The 16847-nt window shown below is 41.9% G+C and overlaps 1 protein-coding gene across 1 annotated transcript; it reads left to right on the top strand.

The window, feature by feature from the left end:
- The first annotated feature begins 265 nt into the window (after window positions 1–265).
- On the top strand, window positions 266–16093 carry obsl1a (obscurin like cytoskeletal adaptor 1a). Its single transcript, XM_042512966.1, has 25 exons — window positions 266–800; window positions 1834–3106; window positions 4845–5114; window positions 5313–5573; window positions 5697–6002; window positions 6968–7234; window positions 7325–7600; window positions 7925–8039; window positions 8351–8511; window positions 8662–8934; window positions 9021–9296; window positions 9416–9691; window positions 9794–10069; window positions 10156–10431; window positions 10518–10787; window positions 10873–11139; window positions 11211–11480; window positions 11664–11930; window positions 12455–12721; window positions 12861–12973; window positions 13103–13256; window positions 14263–14424; window positions 14871–14975; window positions 15053–15319; window positions 15505–16093. The coding sequence occupies exons 2-25, from the start codon at window positions 1924–1926 to the stop codon at window positions 15780–15782; spliced, it is 6636 nt and encodes a 2211-aa protein (XP_042368900.1). The 5' UTR covers window positions 266–800; window positions 1834–1923; the 3' UTR covers window positions 15783–16093.
- The last annotated feature ends 754 nt before the right edge of the window (window positions 16094–16847 follow it).

The following is a 16847-nucleotide window of genomic DNA, read 5'->3' as shown; positions in this document are numbered from 1 at the left end:
ACATGTCATTGTTGTTTCTGTTCATTCTAAAGATCACTGCTCTCTATGAAACCTTTTCTAATAATGATGTGACTCTAATTTGACCTTATTTATGGGTCAGCATGACTCATGAGTGAAGGAGCTCCAGCAGGTGGGGTGTCCTTTCTCTTCTGAGGTTTATCTCAGGATATCTGTTGAGCTGAGTGATCCGTGGCAGAGCGCGGCCTCCCCTCTATCTTTAGTGAGCCACGCTCAGTGAATGGAGAGCCTAACTTTATCTAGCCCACTGTCATCGAAGCTGCTGGTATTTTTAGGCGGTGGCTTGCAGTGGCAGCAGCTGCGAAAGCATTTCATTGCCCCCCCCGATTCCAACTCTCTCTCTCTCACTCTTTAGTCTTTAGCAGTTGGACAATGACAGTATCAGAACTGACGCCTGAACCAAGCACACATATTCCTCTCTGCCACCTGCAACCAAACCAAGTGGATGCACCCGAGACAAGATACCGGCGACTATCAGCGACACAGTGTGAATGGAAGATTTGATTTTTCTTACTTTCTATGAATCTCACTGACCAGGAAGTGTGTCAAACGTAAGCCACAATCCACAAACAAACCAGAGACACAAGGAACAAGAGCTGAGGAGGGTCACGACTGAGGAAAAGAACAAATATCGGCCTTTTCTACCATTGAAAGAATCATTTAAAGAAGAGCCAACGCTCATATGAACTAACTCATGCCAGCTTCAACTTCTTGAGGACATTATTTTTAAGTAAACTTCACATCATTGTCAGAATGCTCTAAAGACAGCAACTCATCCAGCGGTAAGTTTATCCTTTGTTTAGTTTTCTGGTCAAATTCTCAGGCTGCACTATGTTTCCTGTTTTATGTCTCTCTTAACACTCCTTCTCAAAACTCAGGCCTGCTTATATAGAATATTTTCCATCCATGAAGTGTCAAAGCCTTTTTTATATCTTTACTGATCATAAGACTTTAGAAATATCTGACCTGCTGACCGAAGAGCTATTTTCTAGCCAAGACAAGAACACATGACGACATGATCCATGCTGTTTAGAGGAAGTGCATCAGATGGCGATGAGGAGAGTGGGGTGCGTCATACAGCAGGGACAGTTAATGCCAATAGAAAGATGGTGACAACATGAGGGAAACAAATGAGTCACATGAGAGAGACTAATGCTTTCCAATAGCCCCTACATAATCAAACCATAAGATGTTGTGAAAAGACACAATCAAGAAAGATTTAATTAATGAACGAATTAGGCAAAATGACAACAATACAAAGACAAACCCTGGGGGAGGATACAGCTGACATTTATGCTCAATTCATACAGACAGTAATGGGATTAGTTTTGTGTAAACTGACGGCAGGCTGCAGTTTGTGTGCTATGTGACACATGGTCTCTGGTGTCTTTTTTTGGACAGACTACTTTATAAATACACTCTTCAATGAGCTACAGCACCAGCTGAGAGACGCAGAGAGGGGTTTGCTCAAAACCTACTTTACAAAACCACCACGCATGTGATAAACACCTTACTAAATATGTTCAGTTAAGCCTTGATAACTTCACAAAGTATTCAGAATATTTGAAATATTTGAATACACTCCTCCCTGCATTAAATCATCAAAATTAGAATCCCTAGTCATAAAATAGTCCTTTTTAAGAGAGAAAAAAACTGAATTTCTCTCAAATTATCTCATATTTGATACACAATCATCTGATTCCGGTCAGGTGTAAACAGAAATGTACAAGACAGTGTGTCATTACAGGTCTGAGCAAGTTCTGATGGTCTTTGTTTTGGTCACCTAATGAAATCTACATTTTCTTTATCTTCCAGATCCTTCACCAAAGATAAGAGGCTCTCGTCGAAGCAATCCAGCAACAAAACATATTTCTTCATTCATACCACTGACAGGGTGACTTCACCATGGATATTTTTGGAGGTGCTCCCCGTGTTTTGGGCTACCCACGTCCTGTGGTGGCACAGTGCGGCACAGACGCCACACTGAGGTGCCAAATAGGTGGGGACCCTCGTCCTGATGTGATCTGGGAGCGTAAAAACATCCAGATATTGTCAGATGGACGCTACAAGCTTTCTGAAGAGGGGAAAGCATACCTGCTGACCATTACTGGAGTGACTCTGCAGGATGCTGGCCAGTACATTTGCAAGGCCAGAAATAGCGTAGGTGAAACTTATGCAGCAGCCTCCCTCAAAGTGGAAGGAGAGGCCCAGCCACAGGATGGAAGGCAAATAAGCGTTAATGGTATGCAGCAACCGATGAAAGAAAATGGAGAATTTGATGGACACCAGAATGGCTACAGCACAGTACAGAATGGTGTACACAAGAAAGAAAATGGAGAGGAGCTGAATGGAGAGCACAAGCGGAGCTTTAGTGAAAAGCAAGAGGAGGTTGATTTAACGTCTGATGATAAACCACGATTCCTCATCAAGCCCCTCTCTCTGCGCGTGGATCGTGGAGAAGATGCCGCCTTCTCCTGCAAACTCTGGGGCACTCCTCTGCCCGAGGTGACATGGGAGAAAGATGGGAAGAAGCTGAATGACATCTTTGAGAGTGCACACTTCAGCGTGAGCAATCAAGATGGCGGCTGGTTCCAGCTCAAAATCTACAGCACGCGCATGCCAGACAAAGGTGTCTACACCTGCAGGGCCATCAACTGCCACGGTGAGGCCTTGGCCGGTGCTGTCCTTCTTGTCGAGCCCGTACCAGAGCGACAGGACAGTAAAATGTCCTCAAACAGTCAATCAAACAGCCAGTGGTCGCCAAAGCACAGGGGCGGGAGGCTCAGTCTGTCGAGGGTCATAGATGAGCCACCTGTCAACGTGTCTAAAGCCAAGAAGTTTGCGGTGGCAGAGGGGAAGCATGCCAAGTTCCGCTGCTTTGTGACGGGGAAGCCCAAGCCAGAGATCATCTGGAAGAAAGATGGGGTTCTCCTTGAGCCTGGGAGGCGTCACCTGATATTTGAGGACAGAGAGGGTTACTACACGCTGAAGGTGCTGTACTGTAAAGTGCAAGACACAGGGCTGTATGTGTGTGCAGCATCAAACGCTCTTGGAAACACCCTCAGCGCGGTTCACCTGTCCGTCAAAGGTAGGAGGTGCTTTAAAGAGCTCTGTCTTCCTCCATAATCCTGTTTGAATTTCATTCCTCAATATTTTTTTAGTATTCAATAAAAATCAAATGTTAATGCTCAAATTAAAATGCCCTGTTATTATTGCAAACCCAATTTATTAGTAGGGGTTTTATATATTATTATAATCAATAAAATAGACTCCTCTAACATATATAAAGCACGGCTTCTGCTCAATATTAACTGTCAAGGTTTCCTGTGCTCTGCTGCAGCGTGGCTCTGTGTGTGTGTTTTAAGCCCTGCTGTCAGTAAAACACATACAGGAGAGAAAGAAGTGCGATTTTTTGGCCTGGCAGGGGCTCCCAGTAAATATCACTATAAAACCCATGTTTGCTGTTTAGAAAGTACAAATCTAGTTAAACAGTTAGTGGCCTGCTCACTCATGTTTTTTTAAGTGGTTTCCTCGAGCGCACAGCTGAAAGGTATGTATGTGGTTTGTTTACATGACTAAACAAGAGTGCATATGTAAGGGATTTGGTGTGTACAGAAAGTGTCAAACACAATGCAATAGTCAGATGCTGACTTGCTGCTACGACACTGGCAAAACATTTTTGAAAATAAATGTAAAAAATACACATTCTTTCTAATTTAAGCATTTGAATATCATAATTTCTTAACTATTGCATTTATATTCGACAACAAAGATTTGTTCCAACAAACCTACTGCTTAAAGGATTGTTAGATGGATGGAAAACCATTGCAAAAAATCAATAAAAAAATTCCTACATGACATCTCCAAAATTCAAACCGACAATAAAGATGCTGAAAAGAAGTCATATTCTTCATCATCCCAAACAAGAGCAGAGAGCAAATAACATTTCAAGAGATTCTGTGCCAGAGTCATTTTAGTCATTATTAATGACTAATGGTCCAAATGAATGAATCATTGCGTCACTGATGCATCCAACCACGAGCTGCACTTGCACGGGCTAATTACTTTGTGTGTACTGTTGCAATGCATGGCATCACCTTTTTAAGTGGCTAATTATTTTGTCCTAATCCCTTCAAAATGGGCAGATCATTCTCAGGGTCACATGCCTTTTCATACTCACAGTCCTCCACAGTGCCAGCTGCCTCCATCATTAGTGTCAGTTTAGTCTCAGAGTCAACATGCTGGTACTTAATGTACAGACAATATGGGGTGGCTTTACAGCAACTGACAGTGGCCTAAAAGTATTCAGTGGTGGCACGAGAGATTTAGGCTAACTGAAGAGTTTGTACTACAATAAAAAAAGTGTACCCGGACTTGGTATGGAATGCTGTACTGAATGTAATAAAATACAGACCATATTTCTGATTAATAAAACTAATTATTACTAAAATCAGTCAATTTAACACGAGTCTACATATTCTTCACTTTCAGTCATAATTATCATTTCAGATGTCTGTTTTTAAAGGGTCAGTATCCTGTTTTAAAAAAGTTAGAAGTAATTATCTCTTCTCTTAAAAAACTTGTCCCAAATTGCCACAGCAAGACAGTCTTAGTCAAAATCACAGTAACACTGCAAAACAGCTTCTCTTTTTGTTTTAATAATACACATGCATCTTTGTGACTGAACATCTATTTTTTGTCTATTTAAGCCATGACTGACGATTGTAAACTTCTCATGTTATAATTGCTATTATTAACATCTGCAGCTCATCCACTTGTTTTTTAAGTTAAAACATCTGCACTTACCCCTTTCTCCTGTTCTCCAGGCCCAGCTGTGCGGTTCAGGCGTCCGTTAAGAGACGTAGAGGTAAGGGAGAGAGATGTCGCCGTGCTGGAGTGTGAGGTACCCGACGAGTCGCTTCCATCTGCCTGGTACCTGGAGGACCAGCGGCTGATGCCCAACAGTAAATATGGGATGGAGCAGAAAGGAGCCACACGAAGACTGACCATCCGTGATGTCGGGACAGACGATGATGGGGTGTATTTCTGTGAGATGCCTGACGGAGCAAAGAGCATTGCAGAGCTATCAGTTAAAGGTATGCTGTACTGAATGTATGTATGCAGTATTTTAGATTTGTGTAAAAAAGGTAATTTATCATGTGCAACAAAGCAGTAATAATAATAATAATAATAATAGATTTTATTTGTATTGCACTTTACATTTGGAAAGTTCAGCTAAATAATTTGTTGTACAATTCAAATGAATGTAAATAAAAGAATGTTGCTACTTACAGGCACTATTGTTCGTAAACTTCCCCGGAAGCTTGAGGTCCTGGAGGGTGAAAATGCCGCATTTTGCGTGGAGGTGGAGAGCGACGACATGGAGATCCACTGGTTCAAAGACGGTTTGAAGCTACACGAAACTCACCAGACGATCCTGAAGTCTTTCGGCAAAACTCACATTTTGGTCTTTGTCAACGTGGCCTATCACGACTCGGGGGTAGTGACCTTTGTCACAGGACGATCGAAGACGTCATCGCGTCTCAAGGTCAAAGGTATGTTTAGGAAACACTAACCCACATGTTTGCAAGATTTTAAGCTTTGAGTTTTAGTTTTTACAATTTTAAACCTTCAAAATTTTCACACCCGTTATATTCTTTGCCCTCTCCCTCTGTAAGCCTTGAGGCATTGTCCTCCTGTCTGTCCTGGTGGAGTCAAAATGGATGTAGACCGACCCAACAGCGCCCTGCTTACCTGGGTTCCTGCTTCCAACAGTCCGACCTCCACTAGATCCATCTTTGTTGTGGAGCGGCAGGAAGTGGGCTCCCAAGAGTGGCAGAAGTGTTTTACCTCAGAGACCGCCACGTCAGCTGAGGTCAACGGCGACAGCGTGCCGTGCGAGGGCAACTATCGGTTCCGTGTCTGTTGCATCAACAAGTACGGGCGAAGCGGCCATGTGGAGTTTCCCAAAGCTGTCCATCTCGGTGAGGAACTCACTGCGAAGTAGAATTTAACATCTGTTATTCTGTGTATTTCACTTGGATACAGTAAATCGAACTTGGCTAACATATCAGAGAAGTCAAATTACAGGCATATATTGTCTCATCACAAATATTAAAGTATTGGCTACATGTGGGCAGATATGTACAAAAAAATAAAAGTACCTACATATTTTACAGAGTGAATCTTTACGTTAATTTTATCCTTATTTTTCAAGAAACATGTTTAATGCATTTTAGTTGTATTTATGTTGCATTTCTAGAAACATTTTATGATATTTTGAGTTCCAGTGAGATTTGGTGTTCAAAAAGTATTTATTTTATTTTTTGTTAGGCTTTTCCGTTGTCTCTCATTTTGACAAGGGCCATAAAATTCAGTAAAAAAACTTTTATTACCTGTAGTTTCATTTTAACTTATTTAATGGTAATAAGACATTTAATAGCATTTAATATTCATTTTCATATTTTAATAATTGACGTACAGAAAAAGCGTACAGATTATGCATTTAAAAGAGCATGGAGCGAAAAGATGTCAGACCGCGCGGTCACTTTTTATCAACACAACACGAAGCAGATGAATGATTTTTTTTCTTCTTTCACAGCCAGCCCAATCACAACTACTGGCTACTTAGAGAAACACTGAACACTCGTGATACTTTACAATGGTATGGTATCTGGACAGGGTTGTGAAAATTAGGGCAGATTGTCCTCAGTGTTCTAATCTATTAAAAATGTTGAACAGCCTTCAGATTTTTCCATCATTGTTAAAACCACTCAGTCAATGACAAAAAATATTTAGTTAACATGGCCTCTGTTATCAACCGTGAACTATCATGGTTCTGAACAGAGGGATTCTTGCCATTTTTATTTGGTTTATGTGATCTGCTTGTGTGTTTATAAAGAAAACTGAGTGTTTTTTGTTTGTTTTGTGCTTTTTCCGTGTTATTTAGTTCCTGGACCAAAGATCTGCAGTCGACTCAAAGCCTGTGAGGTTGTGGAAGGAGAAGATGCTCACTTTTCCATTGAATTGTCTGCACCAATGGTTGGGACCTGGTTTCTCAATAGCGCTCAACTACAACACGGTGGACGATTTTCAATTAAACAGTCCCAAACACGGCATTCATTGGTTATCGGTGAAACTCGCAACACAGATGACACAGCAGAGGTCACGTTCATAGCCAATGGAGTCCGGGATTCAGCTGTGCTCAAAGTTACACGTAAGTGTAACAATCTACGGTTACATTTACCATAAGATGGATACATTTATGTTTATCTTTTGTTGATTTCATGTGTTTATTTCTTTGCAGCTGCTGTGGTGAAATTCAGTCCTCTGTCAGATTCAGACAGCCATAAGAGGGTGGACTTTAGTGACCCAATTGTGCTCTACTGTGAAGTCTCCCACCCCTTTGCAAAAGTGTCCTGGTTCAAAGACGGCAAGGAGCTCCAGGTGACAGATGGCCTCAACATCCAATCAGATGGGAACATGAGGAGGATTGTGATTCAATCCGCTGATGCATCTCACTCTGGAGTTTATACATGTGAAACTTCAGAAGATGTCATCAAATTTAATGTGGATGTTGCAGGTAAAAACATTTTGAGGAGTTGATAAAGTTCAGGTCTTATTATATATTTAAGAACTCATGCATGCTTTCAATCAGTTGACAGAAATGTAATGACTCCTTTTTAAGTTTCTATAAATACATTTTTATCTAGAGGAACACAATATATAAGCTGTTCAAATTTTTATATCAGCATAAATTTAATAAGCAATATGATATTGTGACCTTTAGCTCGAGTTATGATTTAACTAAACTGTAGTAGAAATACTTCTCATGCAAAGGAGGCATCCTTGAGTACCTTGTGTTCCAGCTGTTGACACCTATCCTTGCCTCCTCCTGTTCTTCAAGGTCCTTCTGTGGAGTTCAGGCCGGTCCCGGAGGAGGAGCTCCATAAGAGTAGCATGGAGCTGGACCCGGTGGTGCTGCTCTGCCATGTCTCAGCAGACGATGCTGAAGTTGTGTGGTAAGACGACGAGGAGTGAATTCCTGTTTGAAAACATGAAATACTATCAACTGGTGCCTCTATTTATGCTGTTTTGGAGCATTGTTGTTTGTTTTTCGTCAATGTCTTTTATCTGCACTTTGAATAACTTTTTTATTTTGTATCTAATTACCCGCTGTGATGGTCTAAGAACAGAGGGATGTCTGTAAAGCCCTCTGAGGCAAATTGTGATTTAAAAAAAAAGGGCTTTATAAATAAAACTGACTTGACTTGACTCATTTTCAATTATAGATCCTGTGTTTTACAGTTATCTGTGTGTGATTTGGACCCAGGTATAAAGACGGCTGTGAGATCCAGCCCAGTGACAACATCACTCTGCAGGCAGAGGCAACCATGAGGAGGCTAATCATCCGCTCTGCAGAGATTTCAGATGCTGGAAGCTACATCTGCCAGGCAGGAAACAACAGCATGGAGTTCACTGTCAATGTCAGAGGTATAGGAACCTTTCTGAAAGCTGTTTGTCCAAGTCTCTCTTAATTCATGAAAATTAAATAGATGAAACTAAAGTTGGCATTTTTACACACATAAGCTGCGTTAGAAACCTGATTTGACCTCTTTCTGCTTCCCCTAACTACAAACACAGAGCCTCCAGTAATGATCGTGGAACCTAAGGATGATATTGTGATGGAGAGCTACATCTCAGAGGAGATCAACCTGCAGTGCGAGTTGTCTCGTACCAGTGGGAGGGTGCGCTGGTTCAAGGATGGCCACGAGGTGGAGGGAGGGGACAACTTGCAGCTTAAATCTGAGGGTCCTTACAGGAGGCTGACCATCCTCAGCGGCTCAGTGGAGGATGGCGGAGAGTATGTCTGTGAAACAGATGGAGATTCTGTCTTTTTCCAGCTGACTGTCAAGGGTAGGACTGAAATTTTCCACAGTGTGCACTTTCTAATTTCTGAATTAATTTAAAAGTCACATTTACTGTTCTTCCTCCTACACTAGAACCACTGGTAAGAATAGTTTCCCCGAGGGAATCAGAGCTGGAAATGACCCATTTAGCCTCAGAGAGACTGGAGCTCAGCTGTGAGATCTCAAAGGCAGATGCCCCTGTCCGATGGTATAAAGACAGCCTGGAGGTAGATGAGAGTCCTAACTTGATCCTGGAAGTGGATGGAGCCAAACGCCGGCTAATTATACCCATAACCACTGTGGATGATACAGGGGAGTATATATGTGACACTGAAGATGACTCTGTGGCCTTCTTGATCACTATTACAGGTAAGAATGAGGACACAAGGGTAGTTATTTAGTATAATGACAAACGGATCATTTTGATAGCATTTCTACCATTTATGACTCTTTCCTCTCCTAAAACGTTATTCTGTCTTTCCATTTAGAGCCACCAGTGACGCTTACTTGTCCCAAAGACATGCCAGAAAAACTGGAGAGTTTTGCTGGCAAACCAATAGAGCTGGAAGTTGAGGTGTCCCGACCAGGTGCTGAAGTAAAATGGTGGGTAAACGGCAGAGAAATAGAGGAGAGCAGAAACGTCACCATCACAGAGGACGGGTTCATCCATCGTCTCACCATCCACTCACCCACCCCAGAAGATTCTGGGAAATACACCTGTGACGCTGTTGATGATAAAATTGACTTCCAGGTCAAAGTTTCAGGTAAAAGACAATACTGGGTCAGCTTTGGAGATGACTTCTGTGACAAAATTCTATTTTAAAGACCACAATAATGAGTGTTGATATGTAATTCTGCATCCTCAGAGCCTCCAGTGAAAATCCTAAAAAAGTCAGAGATTACGACAAATCTTAAATCCCTGATTTCTGATGAAATTGTACTGGAGTGCGAGCTCTCCAGAGCCAATGCCGTGGCCAAATGGTACAAGAATAACCGTCGTATTGAGGGCGATGAAAGGTTCTGCGAAGAAGAAGAAGGCACTTTCCGCTCATTGGTCATCCTCAACGCTGAACTCGGAGACTCAGGAGAGTACTTCCTGGATGTTGGAGATGACAGTATCAGCTTCCAGGTTATGGTAGAAGGTAGGATTCATTTAGTTTCATTAATTAAAAGATTTGGTTTAAAACCTGTCCCTTACATAAATGATGCGTCTCTTCTTTGGCCTTAGAACCTCCAGTGAAAATTGTAGGCAACTCAAGTGATGCTGACTACCAGGAGATGATGGTAGGGGAAGACCTGATCCTGGCCTGTGAAGTGTCCCGTGCAAACGCTCCGGTCCAGTGGTATTGCAACGACAGGCTGCTCACCAGTGACTCGCGAACCTGCATTGAGAGCTACGGTACTCTGAGGAAAATTATAATCTCAAACGTCCAGCCCTCTGATTCCGGGAAGTACGTGTGTGATGCTGTGAATGATAAGATGATGAGCGTTGTCAGGATTGAAGGTAAAACTCACAGTGATGTCACCAAAAATATGATTATCAATATCAAGATAACCTAACATCTGTCTCTCTTCTCTTTTCAATCAAAGAGCCTCCAGTTACATTCGTGAATAAGGAGGATGACATTGTGGTGACAGGTTATGAAGCAGAGAGTGTGACCTTAACAAGCTATGTGTCCAAGGAGAACGCTCAAGTCCGTTGGCTGAAAGACTGGACGTCTGTTGAAGGCGAACGTACCCGAGCACTCGTGGACGGCCATAAGCGCACCCTTACCATTGAGCCTCTGAGGCGCTCTGATGCTGGCGAGTACACCTGCGATGTCAACACGGACCAGATGCACTTCAGCTTGCTGGTTAAAGGTTAAAATTTAATTTTGTCATCTAATACATTTGTAGAGCTCTTCAGATTACACTGCAGCTTATTTGGGGTTTTTTTGTATCACAGAAATGAGGATCAAGTTTGTGTTGCCACTCCGAGACACTGTAGCCCATGCTGATGGCATGATGACCCTCCGCTGTGAGGTGTGCAAGCCAAAAGCAGACGTCCAGTGGCTGAGGAATGGCGTGGAGTTGGTTCCAAGCAGGAGGTTTTCTATTCGGGCAGATGGAGTTGAGCGGAGCTTGACCATTCATCGTTTAACTAGAGAGGATGCTGGCGAATACGCCTGCGAGTCCAGAGATGACCGCACCGTGGCAACGCTGAGAGTAGAGAGTAAGTATGCCAATAGAGAATCTTTTCGTACTTGAAATAGAAGGTTGGTTAATTTTCTCATGTCTCTCCAGTGCCTCGAGTGGTGGAGTTCCTCACAGAGCTTCACAACACCACTGTGCTGGAAGGAGAGGACGCCACCTTTAAGTGTGTGGTTTCCCCTGATGATGTCCAGTTGGTGTGGCTCATGGACAATGAAGCTATCACCTTGGGCGATCGTTTCCAGGCAAACCAGAACGGCCTGTGCCACACTTTGGTGATCAAGAAGTGCCAGATGTTGGACTGTTCGAGGATTACAGCAGAGGCAGAGGGACAAAGAAGCAAAGCAAGCCTCAAAGTTCAAGGTAATGCTATGAAATGAAAAGAAAGGATATAGAGCATTACAGGAATTACCAGCAGTTCATTTTCAACAATATTTAAGATAAGATCGGGATTAATAAAATGTTATTAAACCCGAAGGCAACTATTGTGCCAGATTGCTCCAAAAATACAGTAGCAAATAAGAATACATTTCCATCTCTCCTCAGAGGCTCAGGTCATGTTTACAAAGAAAATGGAGGCTGTCATGGCTGAAGAGTTTGGCGAGGCCACCTTGGAGACAGAGATCAGCCTTGAGACGGGAGAGGTCCAGTGGATGAGGCAAGGGGTGGTGATCCAAGCCAGTCCCCGACACATGCTGGCCCAGAACGGCTGTAAACGCAGCCTGACCATCCAAAACCTGACTCTGTCAGACCGGGGAACCTATCGCTGCGAGACTTTACATGACCGCACGCAGGTCAAGCTCAATGTAGAACGTAAGTTGTCCAAGCGTGGTGTGGACATGAATAGACATTTGCATGTTTGCAGAGAAACAGATTAATCAACTAATTGTTTCAGCACTAAGAGACATTTTTGAATACCTTCTAATGACTGGAGACCGACCCAGATGAGTTCTAGGTAACCGAGGAACAGAAGATATTGTAGATGTGTTTCTCAGTATGTAACAGTGCAAAAAGATACTAAGAATAGCAGGGTGCGACCTGAATGTGTGAAAAGGTTTTTGCAACAAGGCCATGCTGTTATACAATGTTCTGAATGACACTGTGACAATGGACCACGAAGCTCCCATAGGTGTTGTTTTTGTAATGGGCTAAACTGAGCCGGGTCTATATTTGAACCACCTTTTGTTGTCCTTGAAACACTGCGTTCTATTAATTTACAGACAGAATTATCTATGCCATTAAGAAGTGTGTATTATATTGAAGAATGCATGAAAAAGAGGTATGTATTTTTAAACACTCCTCTTTTACATTCCTCTCCCTCATCTCTTCCAATCCAGCCCGTAAAATCTCCATCCGTAAAGGCCTCACTGACCAAGAAACCTTTGAACGAGAGACTGCCTCCTTCGAGGTGGAGCTCTCCCACACAGATGTGGAGGGAATCTGGCAGAAGGACGGCATCCGGGTGAAACCGAACAACCAATGGCGGGTGAGCACCAATGGGCTAGTCCATAGCCTCACCATGTCCAACCTCACCCTGGAGGACACGGGCACCATTGTCTTCTCAGCCGAAGGAGTGCGCACCAGTGCCAGACTCACTGTCAATGGTAAATATTTGCCTGTGGACTCCCTTATTAAGTGTTGGCAGTGTTTGATTTATCATCGTAAAACTATTTAAATTCTATGGGAGAAATGGATGGTGAGACTTAAACTGCATATGATTTATTGGATTTGTTATATTGACAGAGACTCCAGTGTCTATCATGAAAACGCTAGCTGATGTCCGTGTGGAGGAGGAATTTCAAGCCACTCTGGAGTGTGAATTCTCCAGACAAAACATCGATGTCAGATGGCTTAAGGTAAAACAAAACAAATAAATGCTTTCACTTCCTTTGACAGCGTTCACCCTCATTGTTGAAAAAATGCAAGATGTGATAAGTTTTAGAGTGATGAGAAATATCTCTGTTCCTTTGCTTTCTGTGAATTAGAACGGGACAGAGTTGAAGCCGGGGAAGAACTGTCGGATCTACTCCATGGGCCGGAAGCGGTTCTGTCAGATCATGCAGTGCTCCCGGGCCGACTCTGGCACCTACACATGTGACGTAGGGGAAATCAACACTTCCTGTTCACTGGAGGTTTATGGTAAGTGCTGTTACAACACACATCTCATGAAAGTTGTAGTTGGTAACTTTTGTTATATTTGATAAAACTGTCACTAGATTCTGAGTAGTGCATAGACAGTTATGTTCCACGGCTCCTCGTGGTATTTCTAATGGCATTTGTAAGAATCCACCATGCATGAACAAAAAAATAGCCCACAGGCCCAAACTGGCCCGCCAAAAGGCCACATCCAGCCTAACTGATGACTTTGTAGAGATGTCATAAATTCCACTTTTTTAACAAAAATAACTGCTATTCTTATTTGTCCACTGGTTGGAACTGTTTTCTTTTTCCAAGAAAAATTGACCATTTCTAATCTCTTCATATGTAACTGGAAACCAGTATGCTTGGTGTTTCACAGCGCCAGTGCTCAAGGAATGTAATATTTGGTACCACAATCGGATGCATCATGACAAAAAATACAAGAACTCGCAAGGACAACTGAATACCCTATTGCTAACAAAATAGTATCATCATCAAAGCTACACTACAGTATAAGAATGAGTTTCTGAAGACTTACATTCTGGAAAAACCAAGACATTGATGAAATTGCACTTAATTTTCTTAAGAAATCAGGTTGTTTTTAATCTGTTTAAGTACATGTATTGTTTATTATTAAATGTTAGTGTTTTGAGAATGTAAGCTGATTGTACTTCTTTACACTAAAAGAAAAGGGAAAAAATGGTTTTACTGGTCTAGCCCACTTGAGATAAAATTGGACTGTATGTGGCCCATAAACTAAAACAACTGTGACACCCCTGGTTTACAACCAAATATTACATTGAAAACTATTTCAAAAAACAGTTAGTGCTTCGAAAATTATCTGTTTTGTTAATATTTATGATCTCAGTACTCATCTGAGTTGTATGTTGTATTGTGTGTGCAGACACTAATCTATATCCCCACCTACAGGTTGCAATGACAAAGATGATTACTTTGTGTTTGGCCTCAAATATTGCTGATCTAAATCTCTTTACTAACCTTACAGAGCACAAGCTGGAGATAGTGCAGGATCTGGAGGACCTTTACATTCAGGAGGACCAAAACGCTGTCTTCATGTGTGAGGTTTCTCTGGAGGATGTTACAGGGGAGTGGTACAAAGACAGCCACAAGATCCGGCCCACCAGCACCATCAAGATCCGCACTGAAGGTCAGAAAACGAGGGGGTTGGTTATTGATGGGTCTGAGCAATTCTGATGAGATGAAAAAACAAATTTGATCACTTAAAAGCAACTTGCTCAGTAATAAATGTAATACCAAAGGTGTGGAATGGACAGTCAAACAAGAGAGCTAATAGTGAAATAATAAAATTAAAAAACATAAAATTGGGAAAAATGTAAATACATTTTTGAGTGAATAAAAAGCTGCTGCTAAAACTAGTGAAACCAGGATGTAGGAGGACCTCTGGTGGGCATATAGCAAATAGCAAGACCCATGAGGGAGCAGAGAGCAAAGTTTTACACTCTAAAAGGAGAAGCAAGACAAACAGATGGGTGAAAAATCAAATGATTAAATATCATTAAAGTGTCTCCAAGAGCTTCCACAACAACTGCAACATAAAAAAGAGTCAACAAGGGTGTTTTTGTTCTCCTTCAGGGACCAAACACTTCCTACTGATGTGTAATGTCACAGCTGAAGATGCTGGGGAAATCCGCTTTGTAGCCAAAGATGTTGAATCTACAGCTTACCTTGAGGTAGAAGGTAAGTCGCTTTTTGCCTCAAAAACATCTCTCTTTTTTAAAAACATATTAACAGCTTAAAAATATTCCTCTCTTCAGAACTCCCTGTTTCCATTGTAAAACCCCTGCGAGATCGAACAGCCCTGGAGAAACACCGCGTGATCCTTGAATGCACCGTTTCCACACCTCGCTCCACTGCCACCTGGTACAAAGGCAAGAAGGAGCTGTTTTCATCAGATCGAGTGGAGATCCTGGCTGACGGCTGCTCCCATAAACTTGTGATCCAGCAGGTGGCTATGGAGGATGAGGGCAACTACAGCATTGAGGTCGGGGAGCACACATCCAAAGCCAAACTGATGGTGGAAGGTAAGTTGGATGGAGAACTGAGGACTTGAGCCTCAAATTAAAGATAATTTAAGTAGTTTTGCAATACCTTTACTGCTCCAGCTCACAAAAAAAATCAAGTGTGGTTGGGTGTGACGGGTTTTAGCAATACTAATGGGTATTTGTGTTCTTACCATAACACTTTCTTTCTTTCTGTGCCACTGCAGCCCAAGCCCTTGTCATGGTTAAAGACTTAGAGGATGTGGAGGTAGTGGAGTCTGAGCCCGCATCCTTCAAGTGTGAGGTGTCTTTTGACATAAACAAGCCTCCCCTTTGGACTCTGAATGGGGAGACCCTTCAGTCAGGCCCCTCTGTCCGCCTGGAAAGCCATGGGGCAGTCCACAAACTCACCCTGAAAAACACAAGCCTAGACATGAGTGGGGAGGTGAAGTTCACCATGGGGAAGGCCAAGAGCAGTGCGACACTCACAGTGATGGAAAAGTAAAAAAGAGAGAGAAACGTAAGTGACTGAGAGAAAGAAAGAAAGTGACTGCAAAAATGGGAATGGCTCATGTCACCTAAAACATCCATTTGTCATGTTTGGATAGCCTACATTGCTCTGTTATGAGTTTATTTCAAGTTGAAAGTATTCTGTAAAGTAAGAAGCATTTAAAATCTGAAGCATGTTACTTTATCCGAGTTATTCCTTTTTTTACTGTGTAGATGATATTTATTTGCCTCATACATATTTATAATTGACTTTACATTCTTGTATTCTGATCAAAATTCCCCCAAATAAAACACAAAGTAACAGTGGTTAATGTCACGGCGTTAATTATTTTCTGACTTCGGAGTCCATTAAAATGCAATGGCACTTAATTTTGTAATATTATTTTATGATATCTTAATACATAAATCCATGTATATAAACAATTGCATTTTCACATAATATGTAAGTCCAACGTTTTAAAACGTACAATAAATATTTGCTAAACACCAGGACTTAAAAATCAAATAAAACGTTTATACGTTACCTGCTAGGGAGCAAAACAGAATAAATTAGCAGCTTATTAGCTAGTTAGCCTCAAAATAGCGGCTTATTAGCTAGTTAGCATCAAATTAGCGGCTTATTAGCTAGTTAGGCTCAAGTTTGCGACGTATTACCTAGTTTATCTTAAAGTTAGCGGTTAATTAGCCAGTTAGCCTCAGTTACCTTAAAGTTAGCGGCTAGTTAGCTAACTAGCCTCACTTAGCCTAACGTTAGCGGCTCATGTTAGCATAATGCGACTAGAGGTGATCTAGCTCGTTTGTGCAATGATTTGTTAATAATAAGAGATAGATGATTTTTTAAGAAGTACAAACTGAGTTAAAACGAGGGTAAATATTGGACTTACATTAATCGGCTGGCCAGCCACAGGACTCAAAAATGCATGTTACGTCGCATTTGCTGTCATTAGTGTGACAGGACAGCAGCTGACGTCAGCTAATTAAAAAAAACGTGTCGTGCCGGATGTTATGCTGCGCCACGTGCACTACAATAAATGGCTCTGGATGCTCCCAATAGAATAAT

The sequence above is a fragment of the Plectropomus leopardus genome, chromosome 24 (genome assembly GCF_008729295.1).
Source record: "Plectropomus leopardus isolate mb chromosome 24, YSFRI_Pleo_2.0, whole genome shotgun sequence".
Classification (NCBI taxonomy): domain Eukaryota; kingdom Metazoa; phylum Chordata; class Actinopteri; order Perciformes; family Serranidae; genus Plectropomus; species Plectropomus leopardus.
Note: the sequence above shows the minus strand (reverse complement) of the source record. Positions and strands in the feature narration are given on the sequence as shown.

Excerpts from the sequence above, each read along its gene's own strand:
- obsl1a (XM_042512966.1), top strand. The coding sequence starts at position 1,924 with ATGGATATTTTTGGAGGTGCTCCCCGTGTTTTGGGCTACCCACGTCCT. Across the intron at positions 7,235-7,324 it reads AGCTGTGCTCAAAGTTACAC|CTGCTGTGGTGAAATTCAGT; the intron begins GTAAGTGTAACA and ends ATTTCTTTGCAG. Across the intron at positions 8,512-8,661 it reads GTTCACTGTCAATGTCAGAG|AGCCTCCAGTAATGATCGTG; the intron begins GTATAGGAACCT and ends CTACAAACACAG.